The sequence below is a fragment of the Pseudorca crassidens genome, chromosome 15, assembly GCF_039906515.1.
Source record: "Pseudorca crassidens isolate mPseCra1 chromosome 15, mPseCra1.hap1, whole genome shotgun sequence".
In the NCBI taxonomy this organism is placed as follows: domain Eukaryota; kingdom Metazoa; phylum Chordata; class Mammalia; order Artiodactyla; family Delphinidae; genus Pseudorca; species Pseudorca crassidens.
Window position 1 is genome coordinate 36,090,744 of NC_090310.1, and position 24,279 is coordinate 36,115,022.

The 24,279-nt window shown below is 53.1% G+C and overlaps 1 protein-coding gene and 1 long non-coding RNA gene across 3 annotated transcripts in view; one reads left to right on the forward strand and one right to left on the reverse strand.

Annotated features, from left to right (window-relative positions):
* Nucleotides 1–36: 36 nt before the first annotated feature.
* SLX4 (SLX4 structure-specific endonuclease subunit) lies at nt 37–21,963 on the forward strand. Of its 2 annotated transcripts, none has more exons than XM_067706822.1 (16): nt 37–113; nt 2,111–2,206; nt 2,424–2,820; nt 4,478–4,699; nt 6,538–6,727; nt 8,189–8,401; nt 10,449–10,657; nt 10,765–11,087; nt 11,608–11,848; nt 12,254–12,342; nt 13,238–13,384; nt 14,074–14,243; nt 15,196–17,465; nt 19,475–19,577; nt 20,132–20,548; nt 20,837–21,963. In XM_067706822.1, the coding sequence occupies exons 3-16, from the start codon at nt 2,475–2,477 to the stop codon at nt 21,231–21,233; spliced, it is 5,337 nt and encodes a 1,778-aa protein (XP_067562923.1). In that variant the 5' UTR covers nt 37–113; nt 2,111–2,206; nt 2,424–2,474; the 3' UTR covers nt 21,234–21,963. The 2 variants fall into 2 exon arrangements, with proteins under 2 accessions (XP_067562923.1, XP_067562924.1); XM_067706823.1 differs by lacking the exon at nt 37–113 and adding an exon at nt 120–487.
* Nucleotides 21,002–24,279, reverse strand: part of LOC137207226 (uncharacterized) — a 39,036-nt gene continuing 35,758 nt past the window's right edge. The window contains exons 5-6 of the long non-coding RNA XR_010934992.1: nt 23,988–24,150; nt 21,002–21,135 (exon numbers count right to left, since the gene is read on the reverse strand). This is a non-coding gene — a long non-coding RNA (uncharacterized lncRNA). The remainder of the gene's footprint in view (nt 21,136–23,987; nt 24,151–24,279) is intronic.

A 24,279-nucleotide genomic window follows, 5' to 3' on the forward strand; every position in this document is an offset into this window, starting at 1 on the left:
AGCCTTGTAGATCGCTCTGCGCCTGCGCGGACGCAATTCGCCGCCGGGGCGCCAAGCGGCGCATGCGCAGGCGCATTGGTCTCCGTTGAGAAGGTGCTGCGGCGGTGCCGGAGGTAGGAGGAGCCGGGCTTTGGGGCCGGGAGTCTGCACCCGGGAGAGGCGGTACAGGCACCTCGGGCCTTTCTCGCTCTTCTGAGGGCGAAGAGGCTTTCTCGCCCGCCGCCAGCCGCGGTTAGAGGCAGGACCCGGGCTTGGGTGGAGGAGCCCAGGGCTGTCTGAACGGAAGAGGGGTTTGGGGGGGGTCCGGATACCTACGGGGCATAGCCCGGGGGTCTGACTAGCGATCGGAATTCGCCGTCTGTCTTTATAGCTGCCAGAGTCCTTGGCAGCCCTTCCCCAGGTGACAACCCGTGTGTTGGGCGAGGCGGGGGGTCAGCCCCGCACCTGCCCATTCTTTTTTTCAACGTTTGCGGTGAGCCCGGCCGCGGTAGGTACACAGTCCCCAGCCCTCTGGAAACTTGCCGTCTCGTAGGATCCATTACTTCCTTCAGCAGATACTGATTGAGCACCTATAGGAGATGCACCGTTTTAAAGTAGTATCGGCAGAGATGTGGCGACTCAGGGCAGTGTGGAGAGTGGAGTTTGTTCTAGCTCCGACATCCAACAGTTTGCTTGGCCTAACGTCCCAGGCGCTCGGACACGGATTCTCCCTGCAGTCTTCTCTCTCACAACTTTCCTCTTCGCTCCCTATTATACCAAACTATTTGCAGTTAATTAATTCAACAGATAACTATCGAGCACTTATTACAAGTCATGCACCTTGTCAGCCAAAGAGAATACAAAATAGAGATGAGTGTGTGCCCTCCTGAAGTTTTGAGCTTAGTAGGGAACAGATAACAAGTAAATGAATAAAAATATAAGAGCTGATGCCCTGGAACCACACTGCCTGGATTTGATCCCAGCCCAGCCACTTGAAAAGCTGTGTCAACTTGAGTCAGTTCCTCATTCTTGTGCCTGGTTCCTTGCTGTAAAGAAAGGGCATCAATAGATTGTACCCACTAAAGTTGTAAGTATTAAACGAGTTAGACTTGTAAAGCACTTGGGACCACTGCCTGCATACAGTAAGCATTCAATAAATCTATTACATGTGATTATAACTTGTGATAAGTACCATTGTGAAAACAGTGTGTAATGACAGAAAATAATGGGAGTGGAGAGGGTTCGCTTAGATAAAGACAGAGAGCAAGCTTCTCTAAGGAGATGTAAGATGAGAATGAGCCAGCCATGGAAAGTAGATTTTAGGTATGTGTGTCTGCCCAGCTTTGGAAAACTAGGTGATTAATTGGATTACTTGGACAGTGGAGATTTCATTATGGTATTTGAAATGAACTTTCTACCACTGGGTTATTCAGTTTTGATTTCTGAACTCCACTAAACTGCACCAATATAAATAATCATGCCCATAAGGCCCAACCTTTGCATATGAGGAGCATTCTAGTCACCTGGGTTAGAAGAGTTGCTGGGGTGCGAGAATGGATGAAAAGTGACCTATTTCTGATTTAGAAAAATTGGTTGTATCAGTGAAAGAGAGCCTGCTATGTTCCTATCTTTTGTTTCTTCGTGAGCGTTCAAGTGCGTATTCTCTCTTTTTCTCTCTCATTACATTGCTTGCTGATAGAGCCTCTGAGAGCTGGAGGCCTTGGACCAGCACAGGCCTAAGAGATAGTTTTTCTGGATTCCGGGGCCATCTTGTTTCTGTGGTGACTGCTCTTCATGGGATTTATTCCCTAGGCTTCAATAAAACTATACTCTTCCAAGATGCACGCATTTTTCTGCCTGTGGAAGAACATGCTTTGACAGGTTTTTAGATCCCTCTCCCCTGTTGTGTTGTGGTAGCCTGTAGGACAGTTAGTTTGTGCTAACCAGGCTATAGCTGATTATTTGACAGGGGTATTGTTCCTCTGGAGACTTTTCTCATACCCCACATGCTCTTGTACCGTCCTGGAAGAAATGGCATAAAATGACAATATCTGTCTAGTTACACTTAGATGCTTTTGGTTTTCCACGAGTGAAAAATTAAATGAATCAAATGTGCTTTATCACCATGGAGATCTTGGAGAATCACCTGAGCACCAAGGTCACATGTACTCTCTCTCAGAGGCATCTACTGGACAACAGAAGCTCTCAGCTGTGAACTTTAATAAAGGTAAGCTTTAAACGTGCTGTTTAACATAGGTTCAATTTGAAGAAAGACATTTTAAATCATTATGGCAGTGGGGAGCAGTACTTCCTGCTCAATTGTGCAGACTCTCCAGGTACCTCAGTGAGAAGTAGAGAGGAGCCATAATGAAGCTGCGAGTACGAACGAGGCCTGGCTAGGCTCACACTCGGGTTCACTTTCTCATCTGTCCACATGCCCCCAGATTGACCCTCACTCCTCCGAAGACCAGCCTGAAAGCCTTGAAACCCGTCAGATGATGGATGAGTCAGACGATGACTTTAAGGAACTCTGTGCCAGCTTTTTCCAAAGGGTGAAAAAGAATGGCCCCAAGGAAGTGTCGGGGGAAAGGAAGACACAAAAGGCCTCAGACAGCATCCAGATAAGAAGCAAACTGAAAAGGGCCAAACCACCTGCTTCCAAGAGCAAAACCCTTCAAGGCCCCGCTGAGAGAAAAACTCGCTCTGGCAGCCAGGTCCTGCGGACTCAAAAGCAAGGGGCACCCAAGTGGCCAGAGAGTGAACCGGCTCCCCCTGAAAATGGGGAGGGAGGCGTGCATGCTTCTGCTGTGCTCCAGGACAGTGCATGGAGCACCCAGACAGGTAACCAGCTGAAACAGCTGCCAAAACTTTTCCAGAGAGGAAACCAGAGGTGATTTGTACTATTTTAAACCAGGGGTCAGAAAACTTTCTGAAAAGGGCCAGCTAGTAAATTTTTTTGGCTTTGCAGGCTGTACAGTCTCTGTCGCAAACTACTCAACTCCCTATGACAGTATGTAATAGAATGGGCTGTGTTCCAGCAAAACTTCACTTAACAAAAACAGGCAGCCAGCCCGAGGACTGTAGTTTGCCAACTCCTGTTTTAAACAATAGTCATAAAAAATATAACCCGTGTGAATTTTCTACATGATATATTTGGGACCCTCTCCTCTTTCAGTTTCCTATTAATGTTTACATCACGCAGTTGACATGAGTTACATGAACGTGAAAATAATGCTGCTTCTCTCACTTCCTTTTTTTTTTTTTTTCTCTCACTTTCTTGAGTTCATTCCAAAGTGGTTAAGTTGCAGTGGGCCAGCCAGTTTGGTTAGGCTGCTGAAAGGTAGAACGAGGGTGCCGTGTGGGTTTGAGTCCCAGGAGAATATTCTCGTCCTTCCTTTCTCCTCCAAGCACCTTTTATTCTTTGCTTTTTCTTCTTCTTTTTTTTTGGTTTGTTGGTTTAAAGCAGCTGTCTTATCCTGCTGCCCTTGGTGTACTAAACCATATGCTTAGCATACATTCTTCATGCAGAACTGAAAACCAGCCTTGCATATATAATACAGCACAAGATCTTTGGGCTCCTGAGTTCTGTTTCTAAATTTTTCTCACCTTCACTTCCTGATCTTAAATAATATGTGGTCAGCATGACCTCCCAGTGCAGTGGTGGTAAAGAAACTGTTGTAAGGCGTCGTTAATGTTGCTGAAACATTACTGGTCCTTCATGTTCCCTTTGAGAGTCTAGTGAAAGCTATGCTTGATTTCCCCCAGAACACTGCACCCCCGAACACACCTGCAAAATTGACATATAACTTCAGGGGCTTCGTGGATCCCCCCCGGAGGTCATCTACAGACACCAAGTTAAAGGAAAACTTCTGACCTAGAAAGATATAAGTGTTTGTCATTAATATTTCTTTAATAACAGCTTTATAGGGATACAATTCACATTCTATAAAATTTACCCTTTTAAAGTGTATGGCTCAGTGATTTTAGTATATTCACAAGAGTTGTGCAACCATCCCTCCTACTTAATTTTAGAACATGTTCACCATCTCAGAAATAAACCCCATGTTCAATAGCAGTCACTCCCCATGCCCCCTCCTGTCATAGATATTTATGACAGGGGTATTTATATTACCACAAACAGTGAGGTTACCAAAAAACAATCAGTACTATTCACACTTAAGAGTTAAACCTAGGGCTTCCCTGGTGGCGCAGTGGTTGAGAGTCCGCCTGCCGATGCAGGGGACACGGGTTTGTGCCTCGGTCTAGCGGCTGGGCCCGTGAGCCATGGCCACTGAGCCTGCGCGTCCGGAGCCTGTGCTCCGCAACGGGAGAGGCCACAACAGTGAGAGGCCCGCATACCGGGGGAAAAAAAAAAAAGACTTAAACCTAAACTAGTCAGTAAAGCACCCCTTTGAAACTTGAGGTGTTTGAAACTTTGGAAGAGTCTTTGGTTCCTCCGGCTAGAACTGATGCATATGAATGTTTTCCTCCTTGCCAGAGGCCGCTCCTGACAGCCGCTCCCAGCCCCCTCCTTCCTGTCTGACTGCGATGGTGCCCAGTCCCTCCAAACCCCGGGCGGCAGAGCTGGTGCTACAGCGAATGCAGCAGTTCAAGAGAGCAGACCCTGAGCGTTTGAAACATGGTTCAGAAGGGTGCTCCCTAGAGGCTGCACTTGAAGAAAACGTCCCAAAGGGCCCTCAAGAGATGATGGCAGGGAACGGTATGATGGGAGTCCTCTGTCTTCCCAACAGGGTTGACTTTTGGGGAAGGGAGTCAGGAAGGAGCCCGTGTTCATTGCGTCTCTGCTGGGGGTGGCGCTCTACCTTTGCCACTCTGTCTCGCCAGAGAACAGAGGGTCCCTTGGGTCATTTCTCACTTAGCTTCTTTGACAAGGTACCACTTCCTCTTTTTTTTATTTTGACTTTTTATTACAAAATTTTCCCATTCATAAAAGTCAGAAAAATATATTACAATGAAGTCCCTATGCCCTCAACCTATATTTAACAATTGTCCACATTTTGCCATACATTTTTTTATGTCTCTATAAATATACGTTTCTTCTGTATCATATGAAAGCAAGTTATAGACATCATGACGCTTCACTCCTAGATTCTCCTATATAATCACAATACCATAAACACAAGTGATTCCATAACACTGCCTGGTATCAGTTCACATTCAGATTTCCCTGGTTGTCCCAAGGATAGCTGCTGTAGCTGGACTCCTTCTCTTTCTGAATGAGGATTTGTCACACACATGTGGCTGTGGCTCAGTAGTCTCTCTGGTCTAGACTGTAGACCAGTCCCCTTGTCTTGTCCTTGTTTTTTCACAATACTAACTTCTTGAAAAGTCCAGGACAATTGTCTTTGAAAATTCCCCCCTTTCTGGATTTGCTTGTTTCCTCCTGCTGTCATTTAACCTTTTCCTGCAGGGAAGTGCCATGCACTGCATGTTACACCACCTCTTGAGGCTTGTAATGTCAGGTGGTACTACACTTTATCCCCTAAACAATAGGAATTTTCATCCCTGGTGAAAATATACAAAAGGAAAAGAAATAGAAAGAAACTGTATTGACAGACTTACAGCTAGTGAATACATAGTCTCCTGGTACTGTACCTGCAGATTTCACCTCAGGATTACTGAGGATTCTCAGGCTACCCCAAAGGTCCATGCAGGTGACATAGTGATGTGACATCTGCTGTGGCGTTGGTCCTTGGTCCACGTGGCACCAAGGGGTGCAGAGGAGTCACTCAGCCAGTGCATAAGCCCAGCACCTGCCGTACATGCGACTCAGTTGTTTCCATAAATCATCACATCATACCCAGGAATACTCAGGAGAGATAAACCATTTCTTTGTTTAAAAAAAACATAGGACCAAAATGAAGTATGATGCTTTTCTGGCTTTGTTCTCAGGGCATATCCCTCACGAGTGCCGAGGGTCTGCTCCAGCAACGTCAGATGTGACAGAGGGCCACAGCAGTGGGCATGACCACCTTGAGAGCCATCTCAAGATTGGAGTCAGTCCATCCTCTGGTCTGATGCAGAGAAAAACCAAGAATGGCATTTCACTCTGACCTGGTTCTTCTGGGATGGGCAAGAAAAAGTCAGAGTAGTAGGAAAGGTTGAGCTTTGAAGAGAAAACTTAGATTTTTTGGAATAGAAGCCTTATAAACCTGGAATGCCCAGGGTTGCTGACTTTAGCAGAGATGGGAAAAGAAAGGCAAGTTCTTTAGTACCTTGATGCTCAGAGAATGGTCCTGGACCAGCAGCATCAGCCTTGCCTTGGAGTTGTCAGAAATGCAGAATCTCAGGCTCCACCTGGGCCCCCAGAGTGCCAGCCTCCGGACCTGCATTTTAACCAGCTTTCTGGGGGTCCCTGTACCTGTTAAAGTTTAAGGAGTACCCTTCTCAGGGACCCACTAGGTGTCCAGTCTCCCTGGAAGGGGCCACGCATGAGCCAAGTGGTGCCAGGTCTGGATTCCTCACGACACGCCCAGTGTCTGTGCTCCTCGACATCTGAGGATAAGCTGGTCCTCATGGGTCCTTGTGCCTCCACAGGGTCTGGGCCCAGGCTCCCTGCCACAGAAAGCGACGCTGCAGTGGCCTTGGCCCTCCAGCATGAGTTTGGGCTAGAACGGGCATCCGCACACAACGACAGCCTGGAGGAGAAGGGGTTGTTCTTTTGCCAGATCTGTCAAAAGAACCTCTCGGCTATGACCGTGACACGGAGGGAGCAGCACGTGAACCGGTAGGAGCAGCTCGGCCGTCACCTGTCTGCGGTCACCTCTCCCATGGGTGTGACCAGCTCCGGGGCTCCTGTGGCCATGGTGGGAATCTTGAGATAGTACCTCAGTATCAGTGTCAATCTGTCCTTGCTTTTCTTTTTAAACAGCTTTATTGAGATATAATTCGTATACCATACAATTCACCCATTTAAAGTGAACAATAAAATCGTGTTTACTTAATATATTGACAGAGTTGTGCAGCCATCACTACAATTTTTTTTCCTGTAAATTTATTTATTTATTTATTTTTGGCTGCGTTGGGTCATTGTTGCTGTGCACGGGCTTTCTCCAGTTGCAGTGAGCAGGGGCTACTCTTCGTTGTGGTGCACGGGCTTCTCATTGCGGTGGCTTCTCTTGTTGCAGAGCATGAACTCTGGACATGCGGGCTTCAGTGGTTGTGGCACATGGGCTCAGTAGTTGTGGCTCGCGGGCTCTAGAGTGCAGGCTCAGTAGTTGCGGCACACGGGCTTAGTTGCTCCGCGGCATGTGGGATCTTCCCAGACCAGGGCTCGAACCCGTGTCCCCTGCATTGGCAGGTGGATTCTTAACCACTGTGCCACCAGGGAAGTCCCCACAGTCAATTTTATAATATCTTGTCACCCCCAAAAGAAACCCCAGACCCATTAAGCAGGCACCCCCATTTCCCTCTTTTCTTCAGCCCCTGGCAACCACTGATCTGCCTTATGTCTCTGTGGATTTGCCCGTTCAGGACATTAGTGGACTCACACAATATATGGCCTTTTGTGTCTGGCTTCCTTCACTCAGCAGAGTGTTGGCAAGGGTCATCCATGTTGTAGCTGTGTCAGTGCTTTTCTCCTTTTTAAGGTTAGATAATATTCCACTGTATGGATGGACCACATCTCATTTATTCATTCATCCATTGGTGGACATTTGTCTCCACCTTTTGGGTTTTATGAATAGAGCTGCTGTGAACATGCTTTCCATGTATTTGCTTAAGTATCTGTTGTTTTTTTGTTTTTTTAAATTTATTTATTTATTTTGGCTGTGTGGGCTCTTCGTTGTGGCACTTGGGCTTCTCTAGTTGCAGCACGCGGGCCTAGTTGCGGCATGTGGGATCTTAGTTCCCCAGCCAGGGATGGAACCCAGGCCCCCTGCATTGGGACCACCAGGGAAGTCCCTTGAGTATCTGCTTTCAGCTCTTTGGGGCACATACTTAGGAGTAGAATCACTGTGCCATATGGTTACTCCCATGACTCTATGTTTAGTGTATCCTTGCTTTCTTCAGACACCTTTGCTAACAGAAACCTGAATTCAATGTCTGGAGGCTGACTGTAGGCTGTGTGGAGGGATCAGCTCAGGGGGAACAGGCTTTGTCCCACAGCACGTCCACGCTGACATGAATCCCTATCTACGATCATATTACCAGGGAGGGTGGTTCTTCTACCTTTGCTGTCTTCCTCCAGGTGCTTGGACGAGGCTGAAAAGGCACTGAGACCTTCTGTGCCTCAGATCCCTGAATGCCCAATTTGCGGCAAGCCATTTCTCACCCCAAAGAGCAGAATCAGTCACTTGAAACAGTGTGCAGTGAAGATGGAGGTTGGCCCGCAGCTCCTGCTCCAGGCCGTGCGGCTGCAGACAGCTCAGCCCGAGGGGGCCTCTGGCACACTGGCATCAAGGTGAGTCAGATGAAAAGGAAGAAAAATCAAAGTACTCTGATTTGTTTAAAAAAAAAAAGAGAAAAGGCCTTTTGTAGTGTTGGAGGACAACAGAGCCCTCTCTGATTCTGGAGATTAAATATTTTGGGAGGAAATTGGGCATAGTCTCCACAGGGACTGAGGAGGGGACAGATCTCTATCGTCGGAGGCTTTGAAATGGACCAGTTGGATTGGACTGGTTTCCACGAGGGCCTTCCTGAGATTTTCCCATCCCCACCATCCTGAGCAGCTAAGAATTCGATAATTCTCTTCACCTCATCCATTTTGTGGGGGGTACAGCATGGCTTCCAGCTCAGTGTAGTCCGATTTTCATACTATTAATGTAAGATTACTCAGCATAGCTCAACAAGTTGATGAGACAGAACCATAGGCCTATTTTTTTGCATGAATTAAATGCTTAAGTGTTTGAATAGGAGGCCTTGCTGATACCCAGAAACAAGTGCTTGGCATGCAAACCACAGGCAAACAAGTGGCAGAGGGTTGCTTCCCTCCACATCGCCTCTGCCGCTGTGGATGCCTGGGTAGGTCCCAGTGTTACAGGGAACAGAGTAGCACGGGCCCTGGACTTCTATAGGTTCGGGACTTCTTTCTCTCGGCAGCTCTTGAGGGCAAAGGGAAGGCTGAGGGCAGTGGCTCTGTTTGTTCCAGCCATTGCCTTGCACACAGGTGATGGGCCTCTGAAGGGGGCCAGTGCTGAGACTGGGTGGTCGATTCTTAGCTGCAAGCCTGTCCATATTTTAGCACATCAACACTAGCATCACAGATTCAGAAGCCTTAAGTCCTTAGAATAGATGTCATCTAAGCTATTGCTTGCCTTTTGGCAGGACTAGACTGAAGCTACCTACTCAGATAAAATATATCTGCTTTTTAAATACCTCCAAGAAGTGTGTGGGTCCTTCTGGAAGGTTGTTAGAGTAGAAAACCACAGCAAACGAAGAGCCTTGCCTGCCATACGGCCCAGCCCAGAGCGTTTTGACTCTGGGGTAGTCAGAGCTCCCCAGCCAGGGCACACATGCTGGTGAGAGCACCCCACTTGCTCCTGCACCCCTCGCATGCTTTCACCTCAGCCCAGGCCCTGCCCGCTGGGCCGAGGTATAGTCTGCAGCAGCTGCCAGCAGGGCCTGGAGGTTAGGGTGGCTTCTTCCCCTCTTGGAGGCTGTGGTTATCATGCAGGGTTCCCAGGAGTTTGGAACTGAATTAGGGCTCGCTGAGATCTCTGAGGTGATACCTGCGATTCCGGAGCCATCCCTGGCCCGGTGGAGAGCACGAGCTTTTACTCAAACCAGAGGTGCTTCCCGCACACTGCCCTGAGGTGCAGGGAAGGTGGTCCTGGGTCTGCAATCTCCATCTGTCTCACCTTTACCTCCCACCTCTCACCCAGACTGTTGGAATTCACCAGGCAGTGTAGGTTCTCTCCAGCCAGAAAGTCCTTTAAATAAATATCCTCCAACCCAAATGACATGTTGCATGTTGACCTCTGAGTCAGCTGACCACATTGGTGGCCTAACCTGGGAGGCCTTTCAGGCCTTGGGCAGAGGTGCCACCCTAGGGCCCCTGCAGGAGGGAAGGAATCTTTTCACGGCCAATGTGGCCGGGTCCGCCTCAGGGCATCTGAGGTATGGATGGGCAGAAGTGGGTGGAATCCGGGGAGCTGACTCCACCAGAAGGGTTTGGCCATGGCTGGGGTATGCGGGTGCTGCTGTCAGCTTTGTGTGTCTGCCAAGAACCCTGCTGGGCAGCATCACCTGGAAGGACCCAGACCCTCCCGTGTCTGGACTGTGCTGAACTCATGGCCCAGGATCAGGCGAGCTCACGTGAGGCACAGAGTGAGCGCAGTGACTGAGTACAGAAGCCGTTGATGCTTCTGTTTGCACATTTATCCCTTTTCTCTCGCGCCCCCTACCAAGGAGAAAGGGTGAGCCTTCTCGGGTCCAGTGGGGACCACCTCAGAACAGGAAGTGCTCGCATCTCTAGCCTCACTAACCTTTCGGTGTGGCTGCCTTTTAAGCCTCAGGGATCACGCTGGAGGTCTGAAGCGGAAGGGAGCCACTGCCAAGAAGGAGCCGCAGAAGAGGCGGAAGGTCGCCAAGCCCGAGGCGCCGTCCGAGGACCTGCTGGTGGCCATGGCTCTGTCCCGGTCCGAGATGGAGCAGAAGGCTGTGCCGGCGGCACTCAGGCTGGGAAACGCTTTTTCTGAGAGGACGAGACCGGGAGCAGGTACGTGTGGTCAAGGGTGGTGCCGGGGGAGCCTCGCCACACGGCAGCCGCTAAAGGAGCAGCTGGAGGCCTCGGGGGGAGGATGACTCCATGTTGCTTCTGTTTAGCTCTAGAGAAGAAAAGTCGCAAGAAGAAAGTTCCCGTTACGCCCCCGCAGTTGTTAGTCCAGGACGTGGAGACCACAGGGAGACAGATGGAGGATCGCGTGGCCCAGCTCTTGGCAGAGGAGCTGGAACTGTCTGGCACGCCACCGCTTCCTGCGAGCAGAATTTTTAAGGAAGAGCTGGAAAAGAGCAGGCGGGGTCTTCGACCACCTGGAGGAAAGCAGAACTTTCTGTGGGAGGGCAGCGCCCTGACCGGGGCCTGGGCTCTGGAATCCTTCTACACGGCCAGCCTGGTCCCTCCCCTGGTGCCCCAGTGGCCCGCCGAGGTGTGCTCCCTTCCAAGCTGGCACGGGTGGGCTCAGGAGAGAGGGTGGCGGCAGAAAGTTGGAGGAAGATGGGAGGGGGGGAAGCCAAGGAGCATCGTGTGTGGTCTAGCGTGTTTTCTTTGCAGCAACCAGATGGTTCCCCTGGTAGGAACAGGGAGACCACTGGCTCCCAAGTGTGTTATGTTCCTGGAGAGTTTAAAATGCAGAGTCCCAGGGCCTTCTCCCGGACCGCGTATGACCTGCTTGTGATGGGGGGCAGGAACCAGACTGGCCTATGCAGGTGTCTGGAATTGGTACTCACCCGCTTGAAGCAATTCAGACGATACTAGGAGGGCAGGGGCCCTGGGAACCGTTCTGCAGATGTGGAGGCCACAGGCATGGCCTCTGCCGTGACAGATGAGCCTGCTGACAGGTGGCAATGGTGACAAGCTTCCCAGGGTCGCTCTGGGCTGGGGCTCACACCCTTGGGGAGCCTGCTGTGGTGGCTGCACGCTCACTCTGGCTCTCCCACTTCTTTCAGGGCCTCACACAGGAGCCTACGCTGCCACTGGAGCTGCCTGAGAAGCCAGAGCCTGGCGTGCAAACACCCCTTGCCGTCCATGGCACCCGCCCTGTGGGCCATAGCCCCCTGAGCCCAGCGCCCTCCGCCAGCCAGAGGGAGCATCAGGCCCTGCAGGACCTCCTGGACTTGGCAGGAGAGGGGCTGAGCGCCAGCCCGTGGCCCTGCAGTGGGGGCCCGGCCGGCTCAGGAGGGGCCACAGGTGAGACACTGGCCACTGGGGCCTGTTCTCCCTGGGACCAGGGCAGTGAGAGCTGCTCAGATCCGATGTTGCCAGGCTCATCCCCATGTGACAGGGAGAATGTAGTCTCACTAGGTGCTTTCATTTTTCCTCAAAGGTAAATGTGATTTAGGTGAGTTTGTCACAGTCTTCCTTCAACTTTGACCAAGGACAGAGCCTTTTGCCAGAACGAGTGGTCATGAGGGCTGATTTCAGCTCTTTCTCTCCCGAGTCCCTCTCTGTTGGGAGGGGGTGGTGGTGCAGGTGGTCTGTGGGCAGTTCGTTTTCCATGAAGACGTCCTCGGGTCAGCCCAGGTGATGCTCTTTCCCTGGTGGTTGATGTTGCCAGGAGGTACTGTTCTTTTAACCTGCGAATCCTCCTCTCAGGAATGGACTTGTCGCCCAGCAGCCTTCCACTGACTGGGTTTGTCCTGCCAGACAAGGAGAAGTGCCTGGAGAGGAGCAGCCAGGCTTCGGTAAGAATGTCTGGCCCTGTCCCGGCTCCATCCATGGTCTTGGCCGAAGGGCTTGTTGTGTGTTCAGTGCTGCCAGCTCACTGCCAGCCTCCAGGCCCCTGCTCGAGTCCACTGATCCCCTTGACGGGCTTTGAACTGAGCGGGTCTTTGCCATGAGGCAGTTTTCCCTTTTGTTGCTGAACCCTGGGGCACCTCAGTAGCCTGGCCCTGGGAGCCTGCTCTGTCCTGGGGCCTGGGGAGCACCCCTGCTCGGTGAGGGTGCCTCACTTCAGCCGACGGCTCTGTGCATCCATCTCTCAAAGTTCCATTCACTCGTTCAGCACTTGCTGTGCCCTCATGTGTGAGTCCTGGAGGCCTCCAGCTAATAGTTTGTGTTCTGTGTTGGTGACAAATTGGGTTAGAAGCTGGGTTTTCCTTAGGGTGGGTGTCATCCCGTGAGTGCATTGGTATCAGCCAAGCACTTCTCACCAAGGTCTCCCTAGAGACGTGGCACGTGTCAGAGAGGGACACGGAGCTCCTCGGCCTGCCCTGTAACTGCTTGGGCTCAGGTCCCATCTGTCATGGCAGGCTAGGCTGGTAGCTTCCTGTGGGGCCGCACACCGCCTGGCCCATGGAGCCCTCAGCAGGTGCTGATGCTGCCGTCAAGCACACCTCTCCATGGGCTGGGGCTCCCATTTAGGCCAGGGAATTGGGTGTGATGGAGATTTTTAGAAAGGACTGGGTTTTGCTGTTCTGTGTCCCTGAGGGCCTAAAGGTAACTTAAAGGTGGAGCCCAACATTGGACCTTGTGGGGAGCAGCACGAGGCCCTGACTGGCCACCTGCACCCCGTCAGTTGGGCCTGCACAGTTAGGTGGGTGACAGGCGGCAGTGGCCGCTCTCCCCCTCTCATTTCAGCTCGCCCTCGGTTTGCTGGTGGCCGACTTCGGTGCCATGGTCAACAACCCACACCTCAGCGACGTCCAGTTTCAGATGGACGGTGGGGAGGTGCTTTATGCCCACAAGTTTGTGCTCTATGCCCGATGCCCACTTCTCATGCAGCACGTAAGTGTGCGGTCAAGCTGCCTCCCCACCCCCTTCCCTCCCCCCTCCTCTCCCTCCTCCCCTCTTCTTCCCTCTGTGCCCTGCCTCTGCCTCTGTCTTCCTGCCCCCTTTCCTCCCCCAACCCCGGCTCTCCTCCCACTGCCCTGGAATGTTCTTCCTCTGTTGGCATCAAGGTTATGCTTCCATGGAGAAGACAGGTTTGAGGTCAGGAAGCTCTATGAGGAGATGAGCTTTGGGAAATATCAGATTTCTTGTTCTGTTGAATAAAAATCCTTTTCTCCCCAGAATTGTTTCCTTTTCCTCTATTTGCATAATTGTAAAGTGTTATAATCAACCTTGTTAAGCTCGAGCTACTGCGACATTTCTGTGCCATTGTGCATTTGACTTGAACATCGCATTGCAGGAATCCCAGAAACTGTTGTCAGTCTCGTCAGAAAGTTCTAGTGCCTTTGATATGCCTGTCAAGAGGGGACTGACTGGGTTCTTGAGCATCTATCACTGACTTGATTTTGGAAACAGACAAGTTTTGTGGCCTAACCTGCAGAATTCCTGGCCAACTAAATGGAGCGACACTGGCTAATACCTGTCCTGGGACAAGCTCAGAGGCTCCCAGAACCTCCCTGAGGTCTGTTTCGCCCCAAGTCACGACTGTCCGATCGGTAACTCTTCTGCATGCGTTTCTCCCTCAGGTAAACAGTGAAGGCTTCTTTGCAATAGAAGATGGTGACGTGAGGACCCAGCGCGTTCTGCTGAGTGACGTCAGCGCTGAGGCCGCCCGGGTGTTCCTGCGTTACCTCTATGCTGCGGACACTGCCCTTACTCCCCACCTGGCCCCTGACCTGAGCTCTCTGGCCCACAGGTCCGGATTGGTCTTCCCATTTACTTCACAGCTTTTGACATTAACTGACAAGGATTATCTGGTTGGTGGCCCGTGGGAAGGTCAGGGCTGAGTCCTTCCTGTACCTTTTAATCCCCCGTTTATACCCGGTGGTGACCTTGAACAGGGTGTATTGACTGGAAGTCTGGCCAGAATGAACACTTGCAGGAGAGCCAAGTGCCGGCTGAGGAGGGCCCCGTGGCTTTCGATCCCTGGGCGTGGTGAGAGGGTGGTCCCAACCTCAGCCCCCAAACACTGCCACTCCTTGGTGGTTCTGCCACCAAAGCTGAACAACAGCTGTCCTTTCCCAAGTCCCAGAAAATGGAAGTGAATAGGATGCTTGATCTAACTCCCATGAATTTGCACCTACCTGGTTTGTCCACACCAGTATCTCAGGAGAGGTGGCAGGTAGCTCAGCAAAAATAGGTGTTTTACTTCCTGATAAGCCTCGAGGGCCTCTGGGATGAAACCTTGTTCATTTCTCAGGTGTATTATTGGGAAGGATGGGCTCAGCCTCTGGAGTTTCAAAGGTACCAATTAGACCACAGAGCCATCAAGCAGGTGGCAGGCTGGTGTGGCCCTAGGCCTGGCTGACCCGTGACAGGTTTGGGTGTCCCGGTTTGCATCAGTCACAGCGCTTTGGGTGCTCTCCCGGTCACAGCACCACCCATCCCTGCCATCTCCCCTCAGCCTGCACTTGGGCCTGCACAGCAGGGTTAGTGGCCCTCCTTGAAGGCTCTGTTTCTAGAACTGAGCAGCCTGGGGCATAGCTGGGCATGAGCACGGGAACCGTCTCCATAGGGGAGCAGGGGAAAGGCCAGGGTGAATCATGGCCGTCCTCCCCGTGAGGGCTCCTGCCCCAAGCCTCCCGCACCTGGACACCCAGCTGCCGCCTCTGCGCAGGGTGGGGTGACGCATGGCTTTCCCATTGCAGGTTTGGCGTGACTGAGCTTGTTCACCTGTGCGAACAGGTGCCCGTCCTGATGGATGCAGAGGGTGGACAGCAGAAGGAGCAGGAAGACGAGGATTGTGAAAGCAGAGTGGAGACTTTCCAAGAACTCCTGCGGTTGGTGTGGCGGGGTGAGGAGGAGGAAGCAGAGGCTCTGCTGAAATCCGAGGGCCGAGAAGAAGACAGAGAAAAGGTGAATGAGGCAGAGATGGAAGAAATTTATGAATTTGCAGCTACTCAGCGAAAGCTGCTCCAGTGGGAGAAAGCTCCAGCGATGGAGGAAGAAGCTGACCAGCTCAGGGAGGACGGTCCAGTTTCTGGGGGAATCCTCACAAGCGTTCACAATAAACAACAGTCAGAAAATGCAGAGCAGATGGAATCATCTGGGCAAGGAAGAGATGAGGCCCTAGACAAATGGAAAAACATGAGACAGTCCACGCTCCTGTCCCCCGGGGACCGGGGTTTGGACAGGGAGGAGAACGCAGAGTCCCCAGAGGAAGCACTGGCTCTTCCCTACTCTTCCAGCCCTGCCCGGGGTCAGGCAGAGAAGCAGGAAAGCACCTTTTTGTGCTCAGTTGATGTTGATGATGATGAACAGTCCTTTTCATCGCCTCAAGCCGGATACCCTGAACCCTCCCAGATGACAAGTGATCGCAAGGAAGGAAACTGCACCGTATGGGAAAGGGAGATAGAGAGTTCCCATCCCCCTGCTCGCCAGCAGGCACCTCCCTCACACTCACCCTTCTTCCCATCACAGCCCCATCAAGGCAGGAGTCCCTGCGGGCCACATCTTCGTTCTCGTCACACCAGTGACCTGTCCCTGCCAACACCCCAGTTGCAGGGCACAGCTTCCAGGGTGGCCTCCCAGAACTCATCACTGAAGCCAAAGAGGGCCAGAAGCCTTCCCATGTCACATAAGGATCCAGGCCAGAAAGACAAGGAGTGTAGTTCCGTGTTGGAACACAGAGGTAAAGGGGTCCTGATCTCCCCAGAAAAGTCACCACCCATGGATCTAACCCAGTCAGAACCTGGCTGCTTGAGTGCCAGGTCTCAGAACTCTCCATCCAGCGTGAACAGAGAAGATGAGGTTATCCTTTTATTGGATTCAGATGAAGAGCTGGAGCTGGAACAAATCAAAACAAAGTCAGGTTTGAATGGTCCCTCGGAAGAAAGGAAAGTTCTTGAAGTTAGCACCAAGTCCTCTGAGCTGTTTTCCATCATCGACCTTGATGCAGAGCAGGAACCTTCCCAAAGCCCACCAGGAAGAGAGCCCACGCTACAGCAGGAGGTGGAGGGACCGCTGGGGAACCGGGGCTCTGTGGGGGGCAGAGGGACCCCCCAACTGTTCTGCGACCCCAAGATCAGTGGCGACGAGGACAGCACGACAGATACCTCGTGGCTGGTGCCTGCCACCCCACTGGCTAGCAGAAGCCGCAACTGTTCATCGCAGACCCAAATCACAGGCCTCAGGTCCAGGCCTTCAGCAGACCCACTGGCTCAGCCCAAGCCCAGGGCCCTGTTAGGGAACAGGGGTGAACCGGAAGCCATGAGTAAGTTTTCGGTCATCGTGCCTCAGACATCATCCTCACTCCTGGGCCCCATCGCTCCCGGAAGCCCTGACAGCAGAAGGCAGGTCTGCAGAAGCCCGTCCAGTCCCCACCCCAGATGCCACCAGTACTTTTCTCCTCTGGCTCCCCGTCCCGGCTCAGGAGGCCTCGCTGACCTCACTGGGCAGTTCCAGAGGCACCCGCCGCCTGCGCCGAGCCCAGGGGTTCAGGCCACTGCGAGTGAAGTGGTGGAGGTTGAGGACAGTGAGGAGGAGCAGGAGGTGGCCTCCCAGAAGGCGAGCAACATCCCCCTGCTGGATAGTGACCCCCCGATTCCAGCCGACAATTGGTGTTGGCACGTGGAGCCCCTCTCACCAATTCCAATCGACCACCTGAACCTCGAGTGGACCGGCCCCCTGAGCACCAGTAGCCCTGGCAGTAGGGTGGAGGGAGCCCCGGACAGCGGTGACTGCCGCTCCCCAGCACTGCTGGGCACCACCCCCATCCGAGGAAGCTGCACTGGCCAGAGGAAGCCTCAAGAGAGATCCCCTGGGGCCGGCTCCCCTGGGAGCAGCAGGCTGAGCTTTCTGAACTCAGCTCTGTGGGAGGATTGGGATGGAGAAGAACAGAAGCCCCCAGAGGCTCCTCCTCTGCCCCAGACACCAAGCGCGGATGGAGCCCAGAAACTGCAAGAGTTACAGACGCCAAGTGAGTAATGGGAGGGTGTTGTCTTTTACACTGTTTTACACTAAGGGGCGTGGAGGGTCGTAACGACAGCGCGGGGCAGTGATGCTAAAGGGCCTGCTGACCCGTGGCCAGCCCTCCCCTTGCCTGCCTGACCCCACTCCACGGTTGGGGAGGATCGGCCTGCTGTCAAACATATGCTCCTTAGCCAGTAAGTCAGGGCTTCCTAAACCTGCCTGGATCCTGTGGCTCGCCTGGGTACTTGTTCAAGATCCCTGTCTGTGGCTCCGCTCCAGAATAGTGGACCAGCACCTCCCGAGAGGCTGTGATAGGCACCTCAGGTGCACCTTAAGAGCAAACGTGTGGTTCCTCAAGTAGTCAAACACAGAATTGCCATTACCACCAGGCAATTCCACTCCCACGTATACATTCAAAGGTTTTGAGGTCAGGACTCCTGTATACAAATGTTCACAGCAGCAATATTCACAACAGCCAAAAGGTGGAAACAACCCAAATGTCCATCAGCTGATAAGTGGATAAAGAAATGTGGCCCATACATACATACAGTGGAATATTATTCAGCCATATGAAGGAATAAAGCACTGACACAGATACAGCAGAATGAACCTTGAAAACATGCTGCTCAGTGAAAGAAGCCAGACACAAAAGGCCACCACGTATTATATGATTCCTTTTATATGAAACATTCAGATGGACAAAGCCATAGAGACAGAAAGTAGATGAGTGATCACCAGGGGCTTGGGGGGAGGAGAACAGGGAGTGACGAGCATGGAACTTTCTTTGGGGGATGAAATGTTTTAGAACTAGAAAGATGTGGTGGTTGCACAACACTGAATGTGCTAAGTGCTACTGTTCACTTTAAAATTTTGTTACGTGAATTTCATCTCAATTAAAAGACCAGATGGGGTGAGTGTGGGAGGTCTGCTGTGAGCCTTATCGGCCCCACTGGTGGAGGGACCCCACTTCCCAGCTCATTTCAGTCACAGGGGAAAATCAAGGCCCCCGGTGTTGGTGTCGGCCCCTTGAGGTGCTGCTGCCCCACCGCTATCCCCTCCAGCTGGACTGATCCAGGGAGAGTCTGGGAAGGGACCAGGCGACACTGAGCCGTGACTGGTGACAGGGAAGCAGAGCCTATGGGCAGAGCATCTGCCTGTGTCCTGCTATTTCATGTCCCCCTAAAATCTTAGACCAGCTGGGCATCACTAACCAGTGCTTTCAGCCTTGAGTGGGCGTCAGAATTGCCTGCAGAGCTTCTTAAAACACACGTGGCCGGTCTCTACCCCAGAGCTGCTGCTTCAGGAGGTCTGCTGTGTAACCAAGATTTTGCATTTCTAACAGGTTCCGAGGTGGTGTGTGAGAACCGCTGCAGGAGACCTGAGACCAGGGGACCTTAGTCAGAATCTGAGGGGAGATTCATGAGGGTCACAAACTCTCTGAAATGATATAAAGAATCTTGTGCATTTTTCACAAGACAGATCCTGTTGTTTTCATTGGCATCTCAAAGGACTCCATGCTCATAAACAGGATAAGAACCAAAGTCCAGATGTACTTAAGTTGTCCCTAAGTTGTCTTTAAAATACTGATTTTTTTTAATAACAGCATTATTGAGATGTTATTCACATATCATAAAATTCACCCTTTCAAATGTACTATTCAATGGCTTTTTAGTACAGTATTCTACAACTGTCTAATTCCAGGATGTTTTCATCACCCCAAAATAAATCCCATCCCATTAGCAGTCGCCCCACTGCCCCTTCACCCCAGCCCCTGGCAACTGCCTACCTGCTTTCGAGCTCTTCACAGCATCAGCACCACATAAGCCCGTGGCCCTCACCGCGTGCTGTGTGATGCTTTCCAATGGGAAGATGTGACTCCAGAGTCAAACAGTGAAGGGTGGACATCCCTGCTGTCCTGGAGCGAGGGCAGCACTTCTCTAAGTGACACTATCAGGGTCAGAAGAGGCAAATCCAGGGCCCTCGTGCTGAAACGTATGTTTCTTTTGTTCTACCCAGAAGGTGCTAACCGGAAGAAGAACTTGCCCCCCGAAGTGCCCATAACCCCAATGCCAAGGTATTCCATCATGGAGACCCCGGTGCTGAAGAAAGAACTGGACAGGTTGGTGGTGTTCTGGAAAGCTTGCTCTGAGCAGACCCTCCCTCCTGCACCTATGTCCAGGCTTAGTGAAGTGGGGAGCAGAACGGCACCCTGGGCTCTGGTGGCAGGAGCCTCTGGCTGGTGGGGGGGCGTGCGTGACTCCCAGCTCTCCACATACTGTTCCCCAGGTGACTTAGGGCCAAGAAATGACACTCCTCCAGGTCACCCATCAGGTGGCAGGTCTCCATGTGCCATGTGGATGGGAATGGTACCCTTGCCTTAACAGTTTGAGGAGGGAGAGCTGATTTTTTAAAAGAACATCAAAACTCACATTCCAATGAATTCTGCTGTTTGCCTTGGACACTGGGGAGGTCACTGCTACCACCACCACTCAGAACTCAGGGGGAATGGCCTTTCTGGAATATTCCTGAGTCAGCTCAGTGGGTATGCAGGATAGATACCGACCTCTGAATGCTCTTAAGTCAGGCATTTAAGATTCAGTTACATAAAGCCACTAGTTTAATTCGTTAATACCTGTTTGCTCTTTGCTGACGTTCATCTGTTTTCCTATTCAGGTTTGGGGTCCGCCCTCTGCCCAAACGCCAAATGGTCCTGAAACTGAAGGAGATATTCCAGTACACTCACCAGATACTGGAGTCAGACTCTGAGGAAGAGAGCCAGTCCTCACAGGTGCCCTTGGAGGCTCCTTGCAGCCAGACTTACACCACCAAGACCTCTAAGCCTTCAAGGGCAGCTGGCCGCACCCAGCTGGAGGCCACTTCTGGCTCCGTTCCCCAAAGGTCCAAGGGACCTGCTAAGACCAAGGGCCCCCAACATCAAAAGACACAGCCTGGTGGAAGGGTCCCTGCCCTGAGCACGTCACCAGCCAAGGAGGGCCCTCCAGGCCCTGATGGTGACACCCAGCTACCGGCCTCCCAGGAATCCATGGCCACCTCTGTAGACAGCAGTGACAGCTCCTGCAGCTCACAAAGGTAACCAGATGGAAGGACAGGGCCACATCCTCTCTCACAAGCAGGGCCAGCCTAGCACAGCTGCCCTCGGCATTAGATTCTGGCTGAGGGTGCGATCCCGCTCAGGCCTGCAACTAGAGTGCCAGGGACACAGCAGCCTGGGGCTTCCTACTGCCCTGGGGGTCGTCCATGTGCCGGGCTCCGCAGGGGACAAAGAAACACACTCCTTCCCTCAAAGGGGCTCCTGGTCTCGGGGTGGAGGCCGGAAAGAAGGGGTGTTGCTAGGTGTTATTGTCTGGTTCTTTTCAGTTCTTCCTGTGACTTTGGAGCAGCCTTGGAGTCTGCAGGAGAAGATGAGGAGGACGAGGAGGGTGTCAGTGCTTCACAGGCGGCCATCCAGGTAGCGGCCACAGAGGAGGCCGTGAGGCATTATATCTGCTCCAAGCCAGCCCTCTACCGCAAGGTCCTGCTGTACCAGCCCTTGGAGCTGGCAGAGCTACAGGCCGAGCTGAAGCATCAAGGCATCCATGTGGCCACGGGGAAGCTGCTGGACTTCCTGGACACCCAGTGCATCACCTTCACCACAGCTGCCGCCCGCAAGGCAAAGCCTGTGAGGAAGAGACGGCAGCCCATGAGCAAGAAGACGGGGGTCAGAACCCGCGGGCCTGTCCCCCGCCCCCAACCCCAGGCCATCAGCAGCCTGTGAGGGTCTGCAGCCCCCGTCAGCCAGCCAGGCCCCCACAGTGTTTCTGAGCTTTCTGACCACACTGCTCCCCCTGTGAATAACGGCAGCACCAACCCAGATCGGCTTCCTCTTGACCTCATATCCTAGAGTGGCCTTTGGAGTGTGTCATCTGCTGGATTTAGGGGCCCTGGCCCCTCCCTCCATTGGTGCCCACAGTTTGTCTCCCTTTAACCCCCTTGGGCCCCATGTGTTTCAGAAGGGGGTGGGCCACTGCCAGCTGGCCAGGGCAAGGCCTGATTCAGCTGCATTTTCCACTCTCTTTGCCCACCAGTCACAGGTGTCCGTGTCCTGAGGTGGATGTCTGGGTCCAGGCTGCCCCTGCCCATGTCTTCCTTCTCAGCACTTGGGCTGTAATCCCAGCCTCCACCAGCAGACCAGCTGTCCACAGGCCCTGAACTGCCAGGCCCCAGGTGCTCTGCTGGCCCAGCTGTCCTGCCCAGACACCTGTCATTGTCACCAGCAGTCTTTGAATTGGACAGTACAGAAGGCCCAGTACAGCTCTGAAGCCCCCCAAATAAGCATGTTCTTTGTTAACTGGTTCCACCAGTATGTAGCCGCCTGTGGAGTGCAGGTGAGGGCTGGAAAAGAAGAAAAGTTTGGGTCTCTGTGTCCTTGTGAACGTCTTGTCTGTTTTAAATACGGTGCAGTTCGTTTTATATCGTGCAATAAAAACAAAAAGCCTTTATAGAAACCTTCTGGATACTGTACTCTAGAAAATAACGAGGGAAACGGGCCGTGGGGAGGGGACCCACAGTGCCCCTGCTGACCCCACACCCGTGTCTGCCGAAGGCCTGTGCCTGTTCTCCATCTCAAGGCGGAGCCCAGGCCTGCTGCTGCTCATTCCTCTGGTTCTTAGGTACTCATTCATCTACACATTTGCGCCCCCACCCCAAACCCCACACGCCTACAGTTAAGAGCCCTCAGCAGGCGCTGAGCTCCCACCCTCGATGATCCAGGAGAGGCCGAGGCCCAGCAGCATTGCCCGGGGTTTGTTACATGCAGGCTTGGGCCGCCCACACCCACTGAGTCAGAATCTGCATTTTAACAGGATGAGTTTATGAAGCCTGCTCTGGCCTGTGTGCTGGGCCCTGTGGAGAAAAGGAAACAGGCCGGCACTTCCGGTCATCTAGTGGAGAAGACAGACTGGCCTCTCCTCTGTGCCAGCTGCGAGGGTCAGTGCTCAGATGGCCCAAAGGGACAGCTTCCTGGAAGAGGGGGTTTGTGAACTGGGCCTCAGCGGCGTGCAGCATTCAGGGAGGCGAAATGGGGCTTCTTGAACACATACCGTGTTTCCTGATTTGTGACCAGGCGGAGGGGACCCAGCCTTCCCCGTGTCTGCTGCCCAAGGGCAGACGGCTAGAGGGAAGCTCGGCTCAGATCACACCACTTTGATCAGACTGAAGATGGAGCCTGGCCTGTTCTAGAAGCTACCATGCATTTCTTGTATGAAGGGCTTGATGCCCCCTCCCGAGTATGGGCTGTGTCAGGGAAATGAAGTGGAGTTAGGAAGGAGGGAGCCGACCCAGGGTCCTTACCCTGCTCACTGGCTCGCAGGGGAGACCATGCAGCTTCGGGTGCACTCCCTCGGGGGAGGCCTGGGAGCCTCACTCCTCGGACAGTGTCCTGACTCGGAGAACGCTACCAACTCCAAGTGGAAAAGGAGGTTTTGGGGGAGGGGTTAAAGTTGATAAAAAGCCACCAGCAGGTAAAGGGAGGGAAGGTGGGCCTGGGGACTGAAGACCTTGGCCCATCGGGTCTGTGCAGCGTGTCCCCGGAGGCCAGCAGGGGTCAGCAGTTGGCCTGGCCATGGCTCGGCCAGTGCAAAAGCAAGGAAAGAGGGTTAAACCAGCCACTAAGAAAAGAAACCACCACAGCCAGAGAAGGCGGCACCCGGGAAAGCATGACCTTTACAGAGGGTTTAAACCTGACTCAGGAACTAGAGAATTAGGTCCAGCTAACTGGTTGAAAAGGAGCTGATGATGAGCTGCCCTCTCCCAGCACCCACAGGGAGCCTGGAGGAGCCAGCGGCCATGGCCTCGTGGTGGGCAGCAGGCACAGGCGTTCCTGTGCAGAAGCTCTGACAGTCGCCACAGGGACTCAGCATAGGAAGAACATGCGCTGAGCTCCAGGGCAGCGGAACATTCACCCATCAGCAAAAACGAAGAGACACCCACGCTTCACTGTGATGTGACCTCCTGGGCCAGTCCCGCTTCCTGTGGCTTGGCCTCGGCCTGGACATGGTCACTCAAGGCAATCAAAGGACAGCCACAGCCCAGCTTGAGCAGGGCCCCAGCAAGGGGGCCTTGCAGTCTGCACAACCCCAGAGAGGCCCATGCAGGCAGGAAGCCTCAGGTTTTCGCTGAGCTGGGAAGGGCCTGCCCAGCTGACCACAACTCTGGGTGGATAGAAAGCCCCAGAGTGAGAACGAGCATGGGAGACCTCACCCCAAACGTATGAAAACCCCCGGGAGAGTCAGGAGAAGGCCCCGAACTTCTTAGAGGAGCCAGCAGAGGGAGCCTGGGGCCCAGCCCTACCCAGCCATGGGACATCCCTTCTAGGTGGGGAGGAAAGGTGGGGGGCAGTGCTGACTCAGGGGTGCCCTGAGATTCCCCACAGAGGATGCTGTTTCCTTTTGTGCTCAGGATCCATCGACCCTGAGCCGTGGAGGGAGGAGCAGAGGGGCCTCCTGGCCTCTGTCATGTGACAGATACCCACCTGGCCCCTGTGGTTTCCAACATCCTGTGGGCGGCCTGCTCTCAAATGCCTTCGCTGCACCTCTGGCCAGGGCTGCAGCCGCCAGTCTGCACTCTGCCTGCCTGAAGCCTCAGCAGGCTTCTCCAGGGTAGCCACCGTGTGTCCCCCCAGCACCTGGCGAGCGCTGATGGAAGGGACAGAGGGAGTGAGGGGGGAATGGGAGCATGGCATTCTATGAAGCACTTCTGATCTGCCGCCTTGGTACCCTCCCCTCCATCACCCATGCGGCTCTTGAGGACAGGCTAATACAAGC

Bases quoted from the DNA above. Each gene is read 5' to 3' on its own strand.
- SLX4 (XM_067706822.1), top strand. From the start codon at position 2,475: ATGATGGATGAGTCAGACGATGACTTTAAGGAACTCTGTGCCAGCTTT. The intron at 12,343-13,237 runs GTAAGAATGTCT...CTCTCATTTCAG, and splicing joins AGAGGAGCAGCCAGGCTTCG to CTCGCCCTCGGTTTGCTGGT. The intron at 17,466-19,474 runs GTGAGTAATGGG...TGTTCTACCCAG, and splicing joins GCAAGAGTTACAGACGCCAA to AAGGTGCTAACCGGAAGAAG.